This window comes from Fusarium musae, chromosome 6 (assembly GCF_019915245.1).
Source record: "Fusarium musae strain F31 chromosome 6, whole genome shotgun sequence".
In the NCBI taxonomy this organism is placed as follows: Eukaryota; Fungi; Ascomycota; class Sordariomycetes; order Hypocreales; family Nectriaceae; genus Fusarium; species Fusarium musae.
In genome coordinates, this window is record NC_058392.1 from 2,841,383 (window position 1) to 2,860,492 (window position 19,110).

Sequence of the window (19,110 nt, forward strand, 5' to 3'; positions counted from 1 at the left end):
CTTGATCATACCAGAAAAAGCTTCTCATCCATCTCACCGTAGTTCAAGAAGTAGAACAAAATACCCCTACCAAACCGTGAAAGCAATAAACATGTGCAGAACCTATATCCCAGGTCCGATATCCAACGCCTCCAACGCCGTAATGTGGAATACAATATGGGAATTGTCGATCCCAAAACACCAGTGGTTTAGCTCGAGCATGCGATGCCATGCGATTTGACTCTATTCGATTCGGTGTGATACGTTATGTCGTCTATACGCGTCGGTCTCGTTTTAATAATGCGATTCGATTCCGCAGCGAGTCTGGAGCCAGATCGCAGTTAAATACCGTCTCGCCGCATGAGACCGCGAGGTCGTTCATGTGGTCCTTCCGAGAGCACCAGATAGCTTTTATAGATTTATTTTAAATGGCCGTGATCCGCGTAAAACGTGCTGTATAATGTGAGAGAATTGAGGGGGAAATGCCGAGGCCTAGAAATTTGAATTGAGAGAAGTGAAAGAATTCCAGTGCTTAAATGCCATCCAGTGGCCATTGTTCTGAAAGCGGTTCGTTGAGTTCACAGGATCACACATCGTGGTGAATCCTTCTTTCGGCGACGTCGTTGACGTCTATGAGAACTCCGGCCGTGATCATACTTGTAGTCGTCATTGGGCCCGTCATTCGCGTGTTGTTCGTCCTCCTTACGCAGCATTTGCCTGCAGAGATCGATAAAGACCTCATCAACGTTGGCTGCAGATTTGTTAGTCCAAATGCGGCGAAAGAAGCCATGCATGCATAGGTAGGTGGACGGGCAAACTTACTCCTTGTCCTCGCGCTAGCCTCATAGTAGGGTGCGCCCCATCGTTGTGAGATGGAGAAGCCCTTGGCTCGGGGCACAGCGCGATTCTCCTCCAAATCGGCTTTGTTACCGACGATAACAAGAGGTACATTTTCATCGTCTTTTATGCGGATAATTTCTTCGCGCAAACCTGCCAGTTCGCTTAGGGAGGAAGTCGATGTGATACTGAATACAAGAAGAAAACCTTGGCCGGTTTTCATGTACAGATCCCTCATGGCGACTGTACCAACATCAGTACGAGGGTCGTGCGAAAGTTGTTGAGACATAGAGGAGGACCTACCGAATTGCTCGGTCCCCGCAGTATCGAGGCTAGTTAGAGGCCGAGTCAGTGACAGCTCTTCTCCAAACACGGATTGAGTGGTGAGACAATCAAGGTGTAAAAACTCACATTTCGAGAATAACTTGACGTCCCTGAGACGAGCGAGTCAGTCAGAAGGGGTCAGGTAGTGGCATTGATGCCATGCGCAATACTCACATCGACCTGAAGCTGCGTGCGATAAGAGTCTTCTATGGTGGGATCATAGCTCTCGATCCACTCATTGTGGACGAACTGGGCTGTTCTCGCATGAGCCTTGTACTACAAAGGGGAAGACAGGGAAGCGTGGTAGGATTGCGGATGCAACAGTGGGACGCAGGCGCAGCAACATTAAGAACATGAGACGAGGGGAAGGCGAAGGCGAAGGCCGCGGCCAAGGGAGAGTGACAACTCACCAGTTAAACAACTTTTTCCCACGCCGCCTGCCAGATGATAAACGAGTCAGACAAGTGAACACGTAAGAAAGGGAGAGTCAAAGCGAAAGGGTTGCGTGGTGGGTGTTGAGTATGGACGAACCTGCTCCCAGGACTACCACATGGAGTTCGCGACTGAGTAGCGAATTAGCATCAGGTACAACAGAGCGTCTAGGATGAATAAGCCGAACCTGGGTTGGTAGTGATAATGTCGTGGCATGATGATGATGAAGAAAAAACCAGAGGATTTCGTGATGAGCAAGCGTATGCCGACGCAAGGCGAGTGACAAGCAACGTATGCCCCTCAAAAAAAAACTGTATATCAATCAAGCGATAAGAAGGATTGGGGTTGCTGATGATGATAGTGAAACTGGACGTCTTCAATGCACAGTCCGAGCGAAGGAAAAACAGACACTGATAAGTCTGAGAGTCGATAAATTGGTGACAAACAGGTACAGATAGATCAGGGAACTGTTGGTGAGGAATTGGGACGCTGGGGGGGGAAAAAAGGCCAGACTGATCGTGGCCGGTTGTGGTTATGTATGTTTCTGGAGCCTCACACAGCCTTGAGGTCTGATAGTTGAGCACCAAATCTTATGTTGCGACGTTGAAAGAAACCAGCGCGCGCACGCCGGGAAGAGACACGACACGACACGACACGACACGGGCAGAACCGAGATGTTGAGTCAAGCTCAAAAAGAATGGTGTGAAAATGAGCTTGGGGAGGAGGGAATAAATGAGACCAAGAGGGGAGATAGAGCCAGCCAGACAGATGGATGACACTAGAACCAAATAAAAATTTCCAGGATTTGTGATGCCTGAAATTGAGTTTCCTCGTTTGGTCCCAGGACCAGGAGTCTGGGAAGCGCCCGTGGCGGCTAGCTCAAGATTTTTCCTTGGGGAAGCGGAGGGCAGCCACTGAAGATCAAGGGAAGGGTACGTAAAGGCGTACGTACGGCGCCTCTTTTTTTCCTGGCTTGGGTTGGGTTGGTACTTGGATTCTCAGGGTGCAAGGGAGATGGATGAGAATCGACCGGGGAAAGACGGTGTTTTTTGTTTCTGGCTGAATTAAGGCCAAGCACCGCCCCAGGAATTCGAATGCTAAAAAAAGAGGATAGTGCTTAAATGTATGTAATGGTTGTCAAGTTTTGGCGTTCTAGAACTGGCTTGAACTTGAACCGAAAGCAAGATCTTAAGGCTGGATCGGGCTGGACTCGGCTGGACTAGAGCTTGGGGTGAATCGAATATGGCTGGGTAGTCCAGAGATAGCACCTATTCTAATTCGAGAATGACGATAATGATGACGGCAGTGAGGAAAGTGATGTAAGTAAAGAGGATTGTTGCTGTGTATGTGTTTGTCTGCGTGTTTATATGTCGGGGGTTGAGAGGTATAATTATACCCGCCGCTGTGTGATAGATCGACCAGCTCAGAAGGCAGCTTCTCGACAGTCGCAATCAAGACAGGGCGTCAACGAGGCGACTTATAACTCAATGATGACAGGGAGAGAACGCGGCTAAGACCTGTAAAATGAGAAAAGAGAGCGTAGCAACAGGCATCCGCATGCGATAACAATGAGAACTCGGAGGGGGAAAGTCAAAAGCAAAACTTGGCCAGGGGTCTTTATAAGAAAGACGTCAAGGTGGAGGGGCCTGATCCATCAATGAGAGTCGGAGGAGTAAAGTAGCAATAGGGAGACAGTAAAAAAAAAAAAAAAGAAGGTTGATGGAGCAATGTATCATCGGCAGACTGTGGCAGCCGGGTACAGGGATAAGCTTGTGAAGGGCAACACGACATATGAAAGCGACTGGACAGAATGAGAACCACGAGGCAACTGGCGAAATTCAGATAGACTGAGTACGATATGGGGCATGAGGCGAAAACTCTGGGGCAATTCAGCGCCGCAAGGTCATTAACCAGAGAGTGAATCTCGGCAGCCAGTCATCTTTCAGGATTGGCAGCTGTCAATCGATGACAATCAGGAACACGGACAGGAGAAGAATAGAACGAAAAGATTCGGCCAACACGAGCCGAGTTAAGGATCTCTAGCTGGGGTCCGGTATGGAGGGGCTTGTTGGAGAGAGCCGGATAGAGAACATGGTTGGCTCATGAGTGAGTTAGCTGATTCCAAGAGACTTCCACGAAGCCGCCTGGTCCCTGGAAATATTGCAGTGTTCGAGGTCAATAGCCAAATAATCCGAGTTGAGCTCGAACCAACAGGGCAGTGCTCAACTGCCATTGATGGGCTACGGATAGAAGGGGTAAGGAGGGGGACACGCGGATGGAGCGTCAGGTCCCGGTTAATGTTGGTGCAAGGGTATCGTTTAGTGGTCCACTTGCTGTACCAGTTTCGCAACGTTCCTGAACGTCTCGGATCCAATGATTAACAGCGTTGATGTCAGTGCAGCGACGACGTCAACATCTCTTGCATTGCTGACTGAGGGTGCACGACACAGGAGTGAGGAGAGAAGAGGCCGAGAGCTCAGCTGGAACTCCTTGGACGAAGATGCCACCAACCCGAGTTGTGATGAGGCCAGATTTCTTTCTGGTTTCTGTTGGTATCTTTTTCTCAAGCTTGACTCCAGTAGCTCGGGAGGGCTCCCAATGCCGTAGTTAAAGGTGACTGTCGATTGGTCCCCTACGGTTGGAGCTAGGGGAGGGCTAAAGGTAGCGAAGACGACATGGCGGACGATTTGGGCGCTCGGCAGCCTTGGATTGCAGCTGCAGCGGAGTTGAGGTGGGTGGGTCCTTGGGAGGATGACAGCAGACCTAGGGATACAGCTTGGGGCGTGGATCGGAGAACGTCTTAGGCCTCGGCCACGGGCCACAGGGGATGGGGGACCGGGGACGGGGGAGCAGCGTATTTCGCCGCGGGAGAGGAGGCTGTAGCCTGAAGGGTCATTGGGAACCGCTATGCGAAATACCCGCTTCTACAGTAACAACCGAGTGAACCTTGGAACCCGGGTCGACTAACAGTCGAATCGACGAGCGGCCGCTTGAGAAAGTGACCCGGTCTGGAGATGCTCAAAGTTAAGATGCGGAACAAAGCCACATCACCAACGTCAGAGCCTTCTCGAGTGAGGATTCGGTAACTGCTGTGAGCTATCCGTAGGCCAACGGGAGAGGCTGGCTGCTGTTGAATTGGGATCCTTGTTTTGGCTTGGCTTAGCTTACCTTAGCTGCTTAGGCCCAGGCTTGTTTGACTGCCGGGACCACCAGGAAGAGGATCGGGGCTGGACTGGAGATGGCACGCACTGATGTCACCAGCAGGAATGGTTCCGGGCGATGCAAATCATGATTTGCGTGCGATGAGCTGCAATGCAGGATGTAGATGCAGACGATGATGATGATGATGATACAAGTGGGCACATTCATTGTCTTAGGTACTGAGTGTTCAGGGTAAATTTGAAGTCGACCAACCGCTAATTTTAGGCTGAGGCCTGACAGTTTTGGCAGGCCACCTAGGTACCTTACAGGCCGCTGTCAGTGGCAGTACTGCCACGTGCCTTGCTCAGAACAGCGCCCGGGCTCCAAGTCTCTTTCTCTCTATTCCCACTGTCATTTCCATCCAATGCCAATGATGCCGTCAGTCTCCATGTGCACTGATCCTGCCATTTTCAGCACACTTGGACCCGACGTCATGGAAGCATTATTTTGGTTTGCTTTAGTATCTCAAGTCGATCGACATGAATGGCCACATTTAGGAGCGTACGTACCTGGGCTCGATCTTCTGTCCTCTCCTCTGTAAGTAGGTACCCAAGGCATCTTGTAGCTTACCTATCCACCATTACATCTCCACCACGTCACGGCAGTAAAGATTGCATTTACGAGTCGAGCGTGTGTCGCCTCGTTCTCCCCTACATGCACATCATTCCAGATCATCCTACACATCACAAACGTACAAAGTGATTCCCCAGTCCAGGCTTGGGTCGGAACGAAGGAGATAGCCTATTCGAAGGCGTAAAAAGAAAGGTTAATGAATCAATAATCACTATTGACGGTCCGTTTGCTCCACTGGTGTGTGTATGCATCCTCGCCTGAATGCTTTTTCCTGCCCTTGCGTTGATGTGAAAACTCTTCACCACTTGCATTTGTGTCGATGCCCGGATGCACGGCCAGATTCACATAAACAGATCTGAGGCATCCATACCTACAGTACCCAAGATTACGGAGTAGATCGGTAGTCGAGCCGGGAACATCCCTGAAAGAAACGCTCTGTACCTGCACCGGCTACGGTATCCATGATGAGCTGTTCTGCACGTTGAACCTGCATGGTAACGTCCAAGGTGTCCTTGCATACAGTCACTCTACATGGTTGTACTGTATGTATTTGCTCATGTTTCAACAAGATACATATCACGCTGGGATGTAAATCATTGTTCCCTCTCCTCCCCTTGAGACATCCATTACCATCGTCGATAGGGGCTGTGGGTGGTATCAAAACAGCCCCATCTGGACCCTGCGGATCTAGGATCGAATCGAGTGACGTTACGAACAAGCCACTCTCGGACCTTCCAGCCCTGTTTAGTTTTTACCCAGCGACACGTCAAATATCAGTTCATAGCGCAGCGCAGGGTGAGATCCTCTGAGACTCGGTGTATGTGTGAGAAAAGAAAGGCTCAGATGAAACTGATGTCTCATTCCTATGCTACGCATTGTTTGCTCCTCTTCTTGTCTCCGTTTGCATACGCTCTCGAGTTAAAGCGAAAGGAGACAACCTCAACTTCGCCTGACGGAAGATACGCGTTGGCCGTGTTCACGGAGACGTCAGGTCTGGATCTAAGTTACAACATGCGTCGGCCAACTGGGCCCAACACAGTGGTAGAGGGCGAGATGATGGAGTTTCTGGCGCTCGACCAGAATTGTAACCCTCTACTGTATCCGTACCCTTCTATCAAGATCTAGTCCGGATCCAACGATGGGCTTGTTAAGGCTGAGCCTGATCAAGTGACAAAGGTAAAGGAAAGTCAATTAAAATCATTGACAGCCAACAAGAGGCCTTGGCCGGGGTAATCTTTAAATGCCGATCATTTAGAGTTTTACTCAAATCGGGTCATTTCCCCTCCTCCCCGTTGTAATCTTGGATCTGGCTCCCGTTCCCACTCCCGCTTCTGACGGCGGATGAACTCCCAGCCAGTAGACGCTCACCAACACTCATCATGTGCCAACATCAGTAATTGACCAGGCGCCGCAAAAGGCTATCTCGACTCATCTTGATGTAATTTTATTGATTCATCTCGGCTATCAGCTCGCCACAATGCTCTTGGCTGGATCATTTCCGCCAGGAATGTGCAATTGAGTGGGTGTGAGGCCTGGAGCTTGGGCATTGGGTATTCTTTCTCGGTGCTAACGATAGAAGGCTGAATATTGACGCCTCTGCAACGTCCCTTAGCGAATGTCATGCAGTAGTAGAAAATGGGACGAGGCTCCGAATGTGTGTCTGTAATTCGTGCTGTCCCGGAAGACTCGACATTGTCCTGATATACGGTAGACCAAAGTTCATGTGCTATGCTTGAAGTCTGTGCCATGTAGGGTAAGTAGCTAGGTTACTTCCACATTCTAACACCAACTCATACATACTTATTCTTTACACATGTTGCAACTGCTCATGGGAGACATAGAAAGCTTGCAGATGGGTCTGAGTTGAACATTCGTAGCTTGATTTGAGAACAAATTCTACAAAAAGACGATGACTTTCACTGCGAGCTGATGTGCTGTACGGATGGCAGCTGGCTTCAATTCAGCATGTAGGTGTCCACATTCGATGGTTGACAACATATCACATCACATCACGCGTCAGTGAAAACCCAGATATGATGAAAACGAGCCCAGTTGTATTTTGAGTGGCTATCGCTTCACATCCAAGCAAATCCTCTCATTAAGAAAATAAAAGACCCGTGTCCAACGCCATGCCATTGCTGCACCCGCAGCTCGAATATCCCCTAAATAAGTATTAACAAAAGAAAAGTCAGTAAACTGTGAGCGACAGTTGCATGTCCAGCTAATCGAGGCTAATCATCGTTGTTGTTGTTGTTGTTGTTGTTTTTCCATTGCACCTTCACAACACCCATCAGAATTCCCATGATCAACGCAACGAAGAAGATCATCACCGCACAAAGCGCCAAAGCGAGGATCTGCAGTTTTCTCCTCCGTCGAGCTCTCGCCGTAGCCACAGGTCCCATCTTGTACGGTGCATTCAGACTAGAGCCAGCACTGCTGCCCTGCGGGTATGGCCAAGGCGTTGAAGGCGGATACTGAGGCGGAGGCGGGGAGATTGGCGATGGTGGTGCGAGTGGAGAGTATATCGCTGGCGGACGGGACGGATCGTATGGAGGAGGTGGACTTGAGGGTATAGCGGGGGACCATGGCGATGGTGTTGGACTGGAATATGCGGGGATACTGGCGCCGAAGTGTGTTGGTGGTGGTGTTGAGTAAGACTGTAGTGATGGTGAGGATGGCGAAGCGATGGGAGTAGCCATGGTTTGAGGTGAGTGATCGCCGGGTCGATAAGGAGAGTCGTTGGGATATGCGGCATCAGGAATCGAGTCTGATGGATGACTTCCATGTCGAGTGTTTGGAGCGTCCATGGTTGAGCTTGATTATGATTTTGTGAGATGTAATGCAATGTGTTGTGTCGTGACGAGGTGAATTGAGGTGAGGTTGAGAATTATATCGTGATGCCCGAATAAATGTCGCTGTCGCACAAACAAACGACGAGCTCCTTCAGACCCGTCGACGTTTCACCAACACCTCATTCAACTTCACAGATGAACTCTTGTTTGTCGTTTGTCGTCGCGAAGAAAACAGAGTCTGTCAAACGTGTCGCGCATCCATAATATCCCGCCCAAGTGTTCGTTCGTTTCGTATAAATTTGCCCAGTTTCGACGCTAATGCTTCGTCTCAGAAATCGACACCCTGGATAAGTATCCTCTATTTTGCTTGTTCTTCGGCAAAATGCATTGAAAGTCGAGGATATGGGATAAACAGACTACTCTCGCTTTGTCGTTAGCGACACCTGGCGAGATACGAGCGCGATATTTGTTTGTTTGCTACCGGTAAATGAACCGTGACACAAGACAATTAAAAGGAACGGAATGAGCACAACAGAAAACCAACAATAGTGAGATTGAGGCAAAAATGGCGTGAGAAAGAGTGAGAGAAAGGGAAGAGAGAACGGCAAGATAAGAAGAAGCACTGCCCCCTTCTCACGGGCACGGGAGCTATAACAAGGATTGGCACAGACGAGAGAGGAGACTCCCAAGAGCCCTTCAATTGCGGGGGACATTCCTATTCCTCAACTTCAGGGACCACTCTCTGGGAAATAAGACGAATTAATGGTGTCCTGCACTGCCCCCCGTGGCGCCGAGCCCACGACAGGGGATGCGAGGAACGTGGTATCCGTATCTTGGAGAGAAAAGATAAGAGATGATCGACTGTCAAGACTTGGCTAAAGAAATCCGACCATAGAATAGAAAGCCAGAGTATTCCTTTGCGAAACCCAGGCCTTGTTCGTGGCCACCAAAGATCTGACAAGCTTTGGTCTCGGCGGCTTCAGAATACGAATATAGCTTCACTGTTTACGAGGCCTCTAACCTCAGAAGAGGCACCGTAAACTAGTAGCACCTTTAGTTGCCGATCTGAAACCGGCTTGACCCTTGCAAAATCTCCATCAAGAAAATTCCTCCCTGCCAGGATCACCAGGATCACCCTCATCCGTCACCTCGATTAGACTCATAATCTGTTGATCAACCCGAGTGGTTTATTCAATTCATGGTAACAACCATCAAGACCAACAATGCGATGACAATACTATTTCTCATTTATGCTCAAAGCTGTTACAAATTACACTAATATCGCTATTCTACAAATCAAATCAAACGTCGCTATTATCCTCCCTTCCTTTACTCACTCCGTAACTCCTATTATATCCATATACCCTAGTATGGAGGTTTTGTCACATTGCCCAAACTTCCCTCGCTCGGCCGGCTATCAATTCCTCGAAGGAGATCCTGCAGATCCATGGTCTTGGTGTTCTGTGATCGTACTGACTTGGGCCGAGTTCCATCCCCTCCTCGGCTGGTCAGACTGCGCCGCGCCGATTTATCCTGGAACGACGTCTCAATCGACTGGATGGGACTCCTCTTACCCCCGAGCAAGTTAACGTCTGGCAGTGGTGGCACAGGAGGAACTGACTCGTCCTCCTCATCGTTATCGTCGTGTAAATTTGGCGCCGCTCCAAGAGGAGGATGAGCGCTCAGAGGTCCTCGCTTAGAAGCCGTGCCAGGGCGCTTGGTGCTTGTTGGGCTACTTGGCTCCTCATTCTGCGTAGCAGGGTTAAAGCTCATCTCTGAAGGACTATAATCGTAGCTAACCATGCTGTCTCCGCTGTCATCGTCCCCGATGATGGCTGTTTTAGGCGGAGGGTTGCCTGATAGCACAAGCTTCAGCTGATCCACCGACGCAACGGTACCTCGGTTGCCTGCTGAATGGGCGGGGGAGGCAGAACTCCGCAAGCTGCTCTTCCGGTGCTTGGGAATTGTTCCTTCGCGATCTTTCTCGCGATGGCCATGCGACGAGTGAGGCCTCATTAGATTGTATTGGCTTCCATAAGGTGATGTCGGTCCATTCCCATTAGCGAATCCGTTTCCGTTCGTCTTCACCGTGAGGTGGCCTCGGTGTGTCCCAGAGGTTTCTGTCTTGGATCCTGACAAAGATTCCGACTTTCCAGCAGCGGCAAGCATGGCGCCCGCAGCATCTCTGGTCCAGTCTGCCAGCATCTGATCGCGGAATACAGCTGGCAGCTCCGAATCGGGTTGATCCTGTCCAGTTAGAGTTGAGCCAAGGATTGGCCCTGAGAGAACCCTGCCTGGGGAAGGAACCGGGCTGCCAGGAGGTGCCTGAAGGCTGTCGTGGTAGTGCGACACAATGTACTCTACGAGCGCCTCTCTGTCGTCGAAGGGAAGTAGTTCTTCTCTTTCGAGCGATGCAGAGTCCCAATCTGGCTGTGGGCGCGCCTCACCTGGAAGTCCAACCGTATCGACTTCTGGTGGTGGCATGGTAATGCCCTGAACCCAGAAACCCTTTCTTCTGCGGCGCGCCACCTCTTGCTCAATCGCTATACCAATATCAGAGTCCTTGAAGTCGAACTTCTCGGTAAGTGCCCAAAAGTATCCATGACAGAGGGCTGCAGTCCGGACCTTGTACAGAGGCGTATCGATCTCTTGTACGTCCTCTTGTAGTCGGTAAATCATTGGTAGGCCATATCGAGCGGCATTGACGCCCAACTGCAAGACCAACCTTGTAAGAAGGATATGGAGCATGACGAGATCATTCTCGTACTCGACATACTGGAGGGCGTTATCGTAGATGACCAGATGCAGCAACGCCAGAAATTGCGAGTGTCGTGGCTTGGATCCTCGCTCTCGATGGGAGGCGTTTGAAACGGCTCTACGGGTCTCCTTGTTGATCTTGAGAGAAGAACGAGAACGAGGAAGCTTTTCCTCGACGGCAATCTCATTTGCAAATGAAGTTTCTCGGTCAAGCCATGTAATGAGAGCGTCCATATATGCCTTGCGAACGTGACCATCGGGATCACGCAGAAGCCAGTGGGTTCCCTCCCAAACATAAATCGGCACAGGGTTGCGGGACAACCCCATGTTGCCGGTGAGCTTCTTCTGAGGGTTTGCGACTAAAAGAATCTCCTTAATAGCTCGGAGGCCAGATACTCTGCCCGTGCTGAGGGAGAAGTAATGGTCAAGCTGCTGGCTATCGCTCAACTCGATGGTGGAGGCACCCGGTCCAGCTTCATTGTTTCCGTTCTTTTCGCCGCCAGGGGAAGAGTTGACGCTCGCAGATCGAGACGGTTTGAGGCGCAAGATAATAGCGGAAATCATATCCGAGATCTGATCTGCGTAGTATACGTGGGTTGCCAAGTCGCCAATGCACAGTTCAAGTCTGCCAACAAGATGCTTAGTCTTCTGGCACACGACTGATTCAGGGTCCACGGCAGAGGGGCTGCCGTCGTCGCTCTGGCTGGTCGGTGTTCGCATCCTAAAAAGCTTCCTAATCTGCTTGATCAGACCAAGGAGGACATCCATCATACTCAATCCAATAAGGTTGACGTCGGACCGTAGGAGGGAGCTCATGATTGTTACCAATGCGAGTTGTTCGTCGAGCGTAGAATCCTGCACGGGAATCCGTAGTAGGGTTTCGAGAGCGGCAACAAGAATTGTGTACCTGTCTTGCACGGGGGCCCATCGCGAGATAATGCCATAAATACTGATAGCCCAGCCGCTGTCTCGTTCTCGGTCATCATGAAGTTCCACCACAGCGTTGCCTTGTGCAACCTTTTCTTGAATAAATCTTAGGAGAGAGACGGTTGCGCCGTGGATCTGAGAACGGGTAGGGACGATGAAGATGCTCTTCAAACATTGGAGAGCCAATACGCCAACCTCTTCTTCCGCAAGCTTATCAACATCACCGGCAGTGCCGGAGAGAGCGACAGGATTCGGGTCGTTTGCTCCGTCAGTCCCAACTGTCGCGATACTAGTTCTCCGTCTAAGCTGCTTTTCGGTGTCGACCTTTTCTTCCGATTCGAGCCGTTGGTGTAGCGTTTCGAGGAGGTCGGGGGTTTCGGACCATAAGTTCTCGAGGATGCGAGGCATGATGACATCCATTTGACTGCCCGTTATGGAAGATAGTGCGTCCGCCGTAGAGATGCTACGAATAGCTTCGAGGCCCGCATTCCTCCATCGAACCTTAACTGGGGTGGTGAGAGATTCCTTGCCGGGCGCAGGCTTTGTTGAAGCAAGTTGAACGTACAACCGAACAATTTCCTCGTATTGCCGAAGGTAAGTCTGATCAGCCATGAGGAATGCGGCATCGTGATAATCGCAAAAGGCCGCAAATGTTGGAAGGGAGGACTCGATCATGGTGATGTCGTCGGAGCGGAGGACGGCGTCGAGGATTTTGAGTACGAATGGAGCAATCAGGACCGAGTCCTTGTGAAGCTTTTCCATCAAGGCTGACAGAATTTGTAGAGTTACTTGAACATTCCTGCGGAGGGTCACATTAGCAATCATGGATTCCGGCTGATCATGACAAGTCCCAAACGCAAGATCGCATCACGAGCGGGGACTCGAAGAGGGAGGATCTGACACATTGACGTTTTGGAAGTCAATGAAATGCGACGTACCCAATACGCAGACGCCAGACATCACTAGCTGTCTTCTTCTCCAAAAAAGCGCCAATCTTCTGGATCTTGGAGCGACGACTCGTAGCATAGTAGAGAAGATAGCTAAGCTCGCTACTATTCGGCTTGACATCTACAGCGCCTTTAGTAGTCCGCGGATAGCATTTTAGGACGAGGACCTGGTGTTTCGGCCGACACTTTTGCTGAATTGCGTTCATCGCGCTCGCGTTTCTGCTGAGCTCAGCCCAGTCCCGTCAGGTCGAAGGGAAGATCCGGTCAAGTCGAGAGGACGCAGACGAGAGGTATAGGAGTTGATTTGAAGCAATGAGACAAGCAGAGCAATATAGAGAAACCAGAAGCGACACAGCCGAGGGAAGTCGCCCTGAGTTGACAACCTTTTGGTTGAGGTGAGGTGGTAAGTCGGGGAAGGGAAAGGTCAAGTTTTAGGTGGAAGGGAAGGGGACCAGCCCAGACTTCGGGACGGGAGTTACGGGGGTCCAAGGTACAAGTTAGGTACCCCACTTGCACCCGAACTAAAAATCTCAGCCATCCCAGGGCAGTGGAATTCCAAGTTCCCTTTGGGCAGAAAGCGGGAAAAGGAGTAAGAAAATCAGCAGCAGGGATTATAAATAGGAACAAGGGGAAATTAGTTGTTCATCGTAATCTGTAACATTGGTTAGGTAGTGAGTGAATAGCTGATACTTGACACTCCGTCGCATGAATATTCGTACAAAAGATCAGACTTGATACTGCACTGATCTCTTGGTGACATACATGCCTGTTTCTTCACAGCCAAGTACACGTACGTTGCCCTCCACGTCCGTGCTGTGCCTCTCTGGTTAGGCTGTCCAGGGGTTTCCGTTTGGTATCGGGTTCAGCGGATGGCTTCTGACTCCGAATTTTGTCTTAGTTTGCGAGCCAAGTATCATCAAAGTACCTCACTAGAGTCTAGACCACAACTCCCCTGTCGGATACTGCCTGGACTGACGAGATGGAGTCCACGGAAACTTTCATGTATGTCTTGGTTATTGGCATTGTCTTATTATGCGTGCGTCGTCTTGTATTAATCTCAAGTTCCAGCTCAATCAATGTTTCTTGTTTACATAGGTAGGTACTCACTGAGAATAAGTGACTTCACTGCAAGGAAAGTTCTAGGAATATCCTCAGTATTAATCACCTGTTAGGCCACTGACAGCTGTGACGCACTGTCGCCATCACACCCACCATCATGACAAGATCGACATCATCGTCATCACCATTCTTCACCGAAGTGTAACGACAGCACAACCTAGGGGAGGAAAGAAAACTCAAGACCTTAACCATAAGTGATGAAAATACTTAGGTCAACTTAGCCTAAGTTTAGGGTTCTCTTTGCCAAGTTTATTTTAACACCCTATATCAAGGTTCGGTATTTTCTTGCCCCCTTGAGGACAACCAAACCCCAACTCAGGTTGTCCCAAAACGCTCCTCATTCAACGTGCCTAGTTTTTAATATCAGAACGTCGTAAATTACTGAGCCTCTGAAGTGGCGTGGCTTATTCTCACAGTCAGAAGGATTCATTGATGTATTTGTGAATGCATTAGACTGACAGACCCGACAGAACTGTTCCCTTCATCATGCGCTTACTTGTTCACCGTCATTCAACAACCCAGCAAACATCGTGAATGGATGTTCCATCCAACCCCCAACAGCAACCGGATGCAAGAGTGTCGCTGAGACCCTGCTAAGATCACCGCTTCCAACTGAGTGGTACAGGGTGAGTACTTGGCTGTCGAGATGCTCCTCTGACCAGCCACGTCTCGAAACGTCATAGTAACTATCGTCCGTTTCCCCATTCTGGAAGATCTACAGTATCAAACGTCGTAGCTAGAGATCGTCAATATGTTGATCATTTGCATGTACCTATTTTAGCTGTTCTCTTGATCTTGACACGATATTCGCGCAAAGAAGCGCATAATGCTATGGTCAGCTCCAAGTCCACTTGCTCGCATTATTCATGCAAGTCTCGTACAGTCCTTTTCCTCACCGCCGCATTCTTTTGCTCACCTCCTATGCCACGTTGTCTCCCTTACCCCAACATCTTCACGCTGTTTGACTTGCAATGTCTGCCGATTTCCATCTAAACCCGCGGTCTAATCTGTCTATCTCGGCCGATTCCACTTAAGTGGTTGACTCCACATTAGACGTGTCGGCCATCAACTGCATGACACTTTTCGGGGCCGGATGATCCGCATTCAAAACCGGCTGGACTTGGATAATAATGTCCCATGCCTTTAAAGGATCCCCGGCAATTGAATGCCGTCAGCCTTGCATCGTGGCAATTGAATGCCTTTCTGTCGTGTCCGGTGCAGCCGGCCACAGAGCCCTTGTGACTTGCGGGCGTGACAGCGACCGTTCTTGTGACACAGAAAAGACGAGCCTCAACAATTTTTGTTCTTTGCAACATTTGAAGATATTATACGTGTAAGATATCGATAATACGCAGCGTGATCTTTGTATGCAAAGATATGTTGGGGAACTGAACGCCCCTACTTTGACGCTCAGTTGTCCTTGCTATTCAAGCCCTCAAGGACATTATCGACGACAGTCTGGATGTCGTAGGAATACATCCAGTTCGATTTATTGCCCTTTGTTCTTCTGACCTTTGCCTCAATTTCCTGGTCCACGGATAGCCCCTCTGCCGCAATCTCCTTGCCAATGCCTGCATACCAGTCCAGGACATTATATAGGTCATGATAATGCGGTGACCTGATACGGTCGTATAACTCCAGTGCAGCCTTGATACCCCCGCCTCGAGTCCAAGCCCACTCAAGGGTTTTGGAGAGTGTATACACATCCTCGAGGGCAAATCCGGCTCCCGCTCCAAATGCTCCTGACAAGGGATGAGAAGCATCTCCGGTCAGGGCTATCGAATCAAGAGCAACTACTCGATCAAGTCGCGGCCCAGAGAACAGAGCAAATTCTTGAGTATCCCCCTTTGCTGCCAGTCGAACAATTTGGCGAACGGGCTCGCAGAATTCATCGTACTCGTGGACGAGTGTGCTGAAGTCAAAGGGCCGACCCCAACTGACGTGATCTTGCCCTTCTGACGGTCGGGAGATACGTGCTGTAACTTCAAAATCGTCGTTCCCAAGCGGACTCGTAAATACATATCTGCCGCCTAGATTCTGCCAGAATGTTGATGCTTGGGGGATCGTGCCAAGAGCATTAACTTCAGACTTGCTGATGATGGTGCGATATGCGGACTGCCCATTGTATTTGATTTTGTGCGAGGGAAAAGTAAACGACCGGACGACCTAGATTGCGTCAGACTTTTGAATTTTGATTACTTGATTGCTCTAATTACCGATCTTATGCCATCTGCAGCAATCAGGAGGTCAACCTCATCCGTAAAGCCATCCTCAAATCGAATGATGACTCTGCCACTTGACAGTTTTTCAATGCCCACGAGCTTCTTGGAGAGCTCGATTTTAGACGCATCGACCTCTTTGAGAAGAGCTGCTTGCAGCTTTGATCTTCGCTGACGGCCACTGCGTTGGTGAATGGGTGTATCTTCGGGATGATAGCTTTGCTCAATAAGCTCACCAGTTCGCCCGTTGCTGATACAGTCAGCGTTGAAGTCCCCTGACCACTAACAAAACGACTTACCGCTGTTGTCCACTGATACCGTCAGGAGACCTGAATAGGTCATTGGGCTTAATGTTCTTGGCTGACCCGTTCCATTCAAGCATCTTCCATGTATGTAGTTGAAGGCTGATACCGCCACCTGTCTCGCTGATCTCCGGCTTCTTCTCATACAAAGTCCAATCAACGAAAGATAGCTTGGAGAGAGCAATTGCGGCACCTAAGCCACCTGGACCTCCACCAATAATCGCAGCTCTGATATTGCCATTGCCATTTGTAGTGTTCTTAACAGTCATGGTGGCAAGTGGATATATACAGGCGAGCAATCAGTTTAAGTTAACGACCAAGATGAGTTCAACGATTGAAAACAGACACGGAGCTTTCTTGCGTTTTATAAGAGAAAATAAGAAGTTGCTATGGTAGTATTCTATCAAGTACTGATAGTGATGAGGCCATTTCAGATCTATGGCGCAATCAGTTGGACGGATTGGCAATTGATTAAACCCGCAATCGGAGGACTCTAGGCCTTCCATCAGTGGTCCACTTCGTTAAACAATTGGATCTGCTGATTAATAGTAGATAATTCAAGCGGTGATTTCCAACGTATCTTACGACTTCAGTAGTGATGCCAATGTGGGATGCGAACAGCCGCGGAATGAGCCGCTTCATCAAACATGTACGTATCGTTCCTTTGGAAAAGGATTTTGCTTTTACAACTGTGAATCTGAATAATATCCCAATGCCTCTTGCAGAAGTTGGTTCGCCGTGTCCGGATCCCAATCTACTAGGACTCTCTCTTCTGCACCATTCATCTTTCTTTCCACGACCATTTCCATAGACCTTTGTGCCTCTTCCCCTATAAGATGAACCCTCGCCTTCCAAAACTGAGATTCTTGTGTATCTTTGTCTCTTGGCCCAAAGAACTTCTCATCCAAGTACTTCCAGAATATTGTATCGAAGGCCCAACTCTTTCTCGTAGCGTAGGTAAGCCAGAAGCGACCACCCTCCCAGCTCTCACGCATATAAGCTGAAAGGTTGTCCGGAAAGTTGATCTCCTCACCCCGTTCCTGATATTACATTGCAAATAGCCAGGTCTCAAGCCTGGCTTCGTAGACCTGGGACCAATCATCGATTCCAGAAGGCCACAGCTCCGGAGGCTGCAGCAACAGCCACCAGGGCGGATCGAGGCTGAATTGCGTAGGAGCGAAGTATGAGAATTCCCAGTCAAGAGCTGCCGCGATATTGTCGTTTCTGTCCAAAAGAACATTATGGGGCCTCAGATCGTCGCACCAAAGTCGAAAAGAGTCAGTCCCATATGGCATAGAGCACGACAAGTTCAAAGACTGAGACTGGGCTGACCAATTATCCTCAAGAAATCCAAAAGAAGACAGATGACCTTCCTTTGCGAGTGAATGAAACAAATATCGTGCAACATACTTATTTCGGCATTCGTCCTCCGACTCAACAATATGGTTATGCTCGAAAAGCAACTGAGCCATGTGCATAGCTGCCGAAGCGGCGTACCATTCATCGGCACTGTGATATACCTTTTCTGATGACGGAAGAACTGATTTTGGGATAAACGCCTTGCATACCATGTCGTACATATTTTGGGTGAGTGGTCGACGCGCCACTGAATGCTCGCTGCCAACTTCGACCAATGACCCAATCTTATGCCGGGTTGGCTCGAAGAGCTTGATCAGAAGCGCAGCCATCTTCCCGTAAAGCATTCTTAGATCCTCTTCGGGTATCTCTGGGTCCAGAACCGCTATCTCCTCCGGATCCTCGTCAGAGCCCGCGAGGGCGCCTGACATGCTCCGATGACTTTCTACGAATAGTAAGATCTTAGCCGGTCCAATATGTGATGACGGAATGTGAAAGAAGAGGTCCGGAACATGTAAAGCACTGTTTTTGGCGAGGTAAGACATGGTTGCAGATTCATAGCCAGCCTTTTCCTCCCAGAACTGTACCAAATCGGGGCGTGGTTGCCGAACAACAATGTCGTAAGGATCCCCATCGCAGTGAATTCGATAGATAACATTGTGCCTGCCCAAGGTGACTGGAGGGACCAAGTGTGCAGTCTGATTGCAAACAACCTCGACTAGAGACACAACCTCATGAGAGGTCCTTTGGATAGAAAGTCGCCATTCTGATTTCTCCCAAGATTCTCCATCCACTGCACGTGCAAGATGGTTCAATCTTTGCTGGGCTTTGGTATACGCAATGGAGAAAGCGGTGGAATTAGACATTGCGCGGGTTATCCAAGGGTTTGCGAGTGAGAGAAAACATGCAGCATTTGGGGGCTGCAGATACAACTGAGTCCCATATGCCTGAGGCAGAAGAAAATGATGTGACACAGACTCACACAGTTAACGACTTGAAGAGATTTGCCTCGTCTTATGCCTTATGTACTTACTTGAGCCAGCGTGTGCAATGTTTGCCGTTGCAATTTTGAAAAGAACTCTCAAGGATAAAAGATGGGCACTCCGGTGGGTTAAACTACCCGTAAGCCTCCCATCCTCTTCCACATGTGATGAAGTGAACCGCCGGGGAAAGCCTGTTGGTTGCTTTCTGCGTCGTTTCAAGTGGTACTTACACGATAAGACGCCAAAATGGTTCTCGTGAGGTACCTCTCAGACCTTCATTCCTACTCTGTTAATACATTGAGGCCCGAGGATAACTCACCGTGAACATCAAGGGCGCTGTTTTGGTGTGAAGCACGAATGTA

General features: G+C 49.5%; 5 protein-coding genes across 5 annotated transcripts; all 5 read right to left on the reverse strand.

The window, feature by feature from the left end:
* Window positions 1–557: 557 nt before the first annotated feature.
* On the reverse strand, window positions 558–1,105 carry J7337_008732 (uncharacterized protein; the record flags this gene model as incomplete). The annotated part of the gene is made up of 2 exons (XM_044826341.1): window positions 558–730; window positions 802–1,105. The coding sequence occupies 2 exons, from the start codon at window positions 1,103–1,105 to the stop codon at window positions 558–560; spliced, it is 477 nt and encodes a 158-aa protein (XP_044679258.1).
* A 6,472-nt stretch (window positions 1,106–7,577) lies between these two features.
* On the reverse strand, window positions 7,578–8,153 carry J7337_008733 (uncharacterized protein; the record flags this gene model as incomplete). Its single annotated transcript, XM_044826342.1, has 1 exon — window positions 7,578–8,153. The coding sequence occupies one exon, from the start codon at window positions 8,151–8,153 to the stop codon at window positions 7,578–7,580; it is 576 nt and encodes a 191-aa protein (XP_044679259.1).
* Window positions 8,154–9,503: 1,350 nt separating this feature from the next.
* Window positions 9,504–12,975, reverse strand: EFR3 (plasma membrane localization protein; the record flags this gene model as incomplete). The annotated part of the gene is made up of 2 exons (XM_044826343.1): window positions 9,504–12,621; window positions 12,761–12,975. 2 exons carry the CDS (start codon window positions 12,973–12,975, stop codon window positions 9,504–9,506), a joined length of 3,333 nt encoding a protein of 1,110 aa, XP_044679260.1.
* A 2,323-nt stretch (window positions 12,976–15,298) lies between these two features.
* Window positions 15,299–16,678, reverse strand: J7337_008735 (uncharacterized protein; the record flags this gene model as incomplete). The annotated part of the gene is made up of 3 exons (XM_044826344.1): window positions 15,299–16,054; window positions 16,105–16,357; window positions 16,407–16,678. 3 exons carry the CDS (start codon window positions 16,676–16,678, stop codon window positions 15,299–15,301), a joined length of 1,281 nt encoding a protein of 426 aa, XP_044679261.1.
* A 777-nt stretch (window positions 16,679–17,455) lies between these two features.
* J7337_008736 (uncharacterized protein) lies at window positions 17,456–18,631 on the reverse strand (the record flags this gene model as incomplete). Its single annotated transcript, XM_044826345.1, has 1 exon — window positions 17,456–18,631. One exon carries the CDS (start codon window positions 18,629–18,631, stop codon window positions 17,456–17,458), a length of 1,176 nt encoding a protein of 391 aa, XP_044679262.1.
* Between the last annotated feature and the right edge of the window lie 479 nt (window positions 18,632–19,110).